At 43.7% G+C, this 3,393-nt stretch overlaps 1 protein-coding gene across 1 annotated transcript in view; it reads left to right on the top strand.

Moving 5' to 3' along the window:
* LOC134984715 (gastrula zinc finger protein XlCGF26.1-like) overlaps positions 1 to 2,993 on the top strand; it is a 30,910-nt gene extending 27,917 nt beyond the window's left edge. The window contains exon 3 of the mRNA XM_063950227.1: positions 1,256 to 2,993. Coding sequence (XP_063806297.1) covers positions 1,256 to 2,916 — 1,661 coding nt within the window. The 3' untranslated portion in view covers positions 2,917 to 2,993. The remainder of the gene's footprint in view (positions 1 to 1,255) is intronic.
* The last annotated feature ends 400 nt before the right edge of the window (positions 2,994 to 3,393 follow it).

The raw sequence follows: 3,393 nt of genomic DNA, 5'->3' as shown, positions 1-3,393 counted from the left end.
AGAAAGCACAAGATGGTGGATTTCAGCGGAATGTCTAAGGACGATCTGTAGATCGTGTATCAGGAGAAGGGTGTGGATATCCCTTTCAACGCATCCAGAAGCATCATGAGGGCGGCACTTGTGAGCTTGGAGATGTCCCTCTGGGCGGAGGTAGAGTGCTAAGGGCGTTGGCATTGAAGATGGTGGCCTACCAGTGGACATTCGTACAGAACCGGTGAGCCCCACAAGCCCCACCCTCTCTCCTAGCAGCAGCTATGTTTCATACCTAGCAGGGCCAGGGGTCCAACGTCTCCGGGGTAGGGGGTTCGACACGGATATCTTAGCAGATCGGCTAGTGGAATTTGGAGAAAGAGCAACGGAGCAAGAGTGCTTGATCATCACCTCACTTTCCAATACACTGCCGGGCTCCGGTGACTGTGCGCAGCCCGTTCTGTCCCCAGCAGTAGCAGAAGAGCAAGTGCTCCCACCTGAGGCAAAAGCGCCTCCAAGTCAGGTCTCCGGAGCGTGCAGGAAAGACTGGGCACACGTAGCCCCAGAATACAGCCCGTGGCTTCAGCTGCGTCACTAGGCTGCAGCAGTGAACGGTGCCCAGACTGAGCGGAGTGAGCGGCTTTAGGGCAGGAGGAGTGGGGGACTTGATAGATTGGGTCTTGGTCCCAACAGGAGTGACAGGTGTGGTACATCCCTGCAAAGGCAGATCCAATCTCTTTCTCATCAGACTCTGCTGTCTTCCCTGCACTCTCACTCAGATGTTCACTGCTGCCAGTAGCACACGTATGAGAAGCAGAAGTATGGCGGCAGCTGTATAGATTCTGATATGTTATTATCTATATCATACCGTACACACATCTTCCTTATTACTATTGAGAGTAGAGGTACAGTAAGACACTGATGATGGGGGTGTAACAATGGATTATAACCTAGTAGATGATGATTACAGGGTATCATATGGTGTATTGCATGTAAAATACCTTGTTCCACACCTACTCTGCTGTAGCAATATACCTTATATAAGGGTGAGTAACACATGTACAGGTTTACCAGCGTATGAGCACACACATAAAGGAATGCTACCTTACCAATGCTTCCAGGAGTAACGTTAGGAGACATTATTATAAAGCCTTCATTAAATGTTATGTTTTAATACACACATTTACTATTAAGTGTCACAGAATGTCATTTTCTCCTATTGTTTACAAGATTAATATTGTTACAGAAAATGTCACATTCCCATAATGTATTTTATTTCCAGCAGATGGACACACAAGCAGGAATATCTCAGAAGGACATCTAATGTTATCCCCGGATTGTGACATAAAAGATAATGACAGTAGACAGGATTCTCCAGGAGATAACCCCATTACCCCAATTATACATCCAGCTCTATCAGCTGATCCCTCTGATCCTGGGAAATGTTCTCCTGATCACTCTGATATTGGTGCATCTGTTACAGCTCTGACAGTAGATACAGTGTTTCCCTGTTCTATAGATGCCAAATGTTTTACACAGAACACAAAGCTTATTACCCATCAGGCAGCTAAGGCAGGTGAGAGGCCACTGATATGTTCTGAGTGTGGGAAATGTTTTACCTGCAAATCACAACTTGTTTCACATCAGTGCAGTCACAAAGGTCAGAAGCCATTTCCATGTTCTGAGTGTGGGAAATGTTTTACAGAGAAATCACATCTTGTTACACATCAGAGACGTCACACAGGTGAGAACCTATTACCATGTTCTGAGTGTGGGAAATGTTTTACACTGAAATCACATCTTGTTACACATCAGCGAAATCACACTGGTGAAAAGCCATTTCCATGTTCTGAGTGCGGGAAATGTTTCACACGGAAATCACAACTTATTAAACATCAGCGAAGTCACACAGGTGAGACTCCATTTCCATGTTCTGAGTGTGGGAAATGTTTTACATACAAATCAACTCTTGATGCACATAAGAGAATACATACAGGTGAGAAACCATATTCCTGTTCTGAGTGTGGGAAATGTTTTACATACAAATCAACTCTTGATGCACATAAGAGAAGTCACACAGGTACATCACCATTTCCATGTTCTGAGTGTGGGAAATATTTTGCACAGAAATCACAACTTGCTAGACATCAAAGAATTCACACAGGTGAGAGGCCATTTCCATGTTCTGACTGTGGAAAATGTTTTGCACAGAAATCACATCTTTTTGCACATCAGCAAAGTCACACAGCTGAGAAGCCATTTCCATGTCATGAGTGTGGGAAATGTTTTACACACAAATCAGATCTGGTTAGTCATAACAAAAGTCACACAGGTGAGAAGGCATTTTCTTGCTCTGAGTGTGGGAAATGTTTTGCCCAGAAATCAGAACTTGTTAGACATCAGCGAAGTCACACAGGTGAGAGGCCATTTCCATGTCCTGAGTGTGGGAAATGTTTTGCACACAAATCAGGTCTTGTTAGTCATAACAGAAGTCACACGGGTGAGAATCCAATTTCTTGCACTGAGTCTGGGAAATGTTTTACACGGAAATCACAACTTGTTAAACATCAGAGAAGTCACACAGGTGAGAAGCCATTTCCATGCTCTGAGTGTGGGAAAGGTTTTGCACACAAATCAGCTCTTGTTATACATCACAGAAGTCACACAGGTGAGAAGCCATTTCCATGTTCTGAGTGTGAGAAATGTTTTGCACACAAATCAGATCTTGTTAAACATCACAGAAGTCACACAGGTGAGAAGCCATTTTTTTGCTCTGAGTGTGGGAAATGTTTTACACAGAAATCACATCTTGTTAGACATCAGCAAAGTCACACAGGTGAGAGGCCATTTCCATGTCCTGAGTGTGGGAAATGTTTTGCACACAAATCAGGTCTTGTTAGTCATAACAGAAGTCACACGGGTGAGAATCCCAATTTCTTGCACTGAGTCTGGGAAATGTTTTACACGGAAATCACAACTTGTTAAACATCAGAGAAGTCACACAGGTGAGAAGCCATTTCCATGCTCTGAGTGTGGGAAAGGTTTTGCACACAAATCAGCTCTTGTTATACATCACAGAAGTCACACAGGTGAGAAGCCATTTCCATGTTCTGAGTGTGAGAAATGTTTTGCACACAAATCAGATCTTGTTAAACATCACAGAAGTCACACAGGTGAGAAGCCATTTTTTTGCTCTGAGTGTGGGAAATGTTTTACACATAAATCACATCTTGTTAGACATCAGCAAAGTCACACAGGTGAGAGGCCATTTCCATGTCCTGAGTGTGGGAAATGTTTTGCACACAAATCAGGTCTTGTTAGTCATAACAGAAGTCACACGGGTGAGAATCCAATTTCTTGCACTGAGTGTGGGAAAGGTTTTGCACACAAATCAGCTCTTGTTATACATCACAGAAGTCACAC

This window comes from Pseudophryne corroboree (genome assembly GCF_028390025.1).
Source record: "Pseudophryne corroboree isolate aPseCor3 chromosome 3 unlocalized genomic scaffold, aPseCor3.hap2 SUPER_3_unloc_76, whole genome shotgun sequence".
Taxonomy (NCBI): domain Eukaryota; kingdom Metazoa; phylum Chordata; class Amphibia; order Anura; family Myobatrachidae; genus Pseudophryne; species Pseudophryne corroboree.
This window is presented reverse-complemented; position numbering and strand designations above follow the sequence as displayed.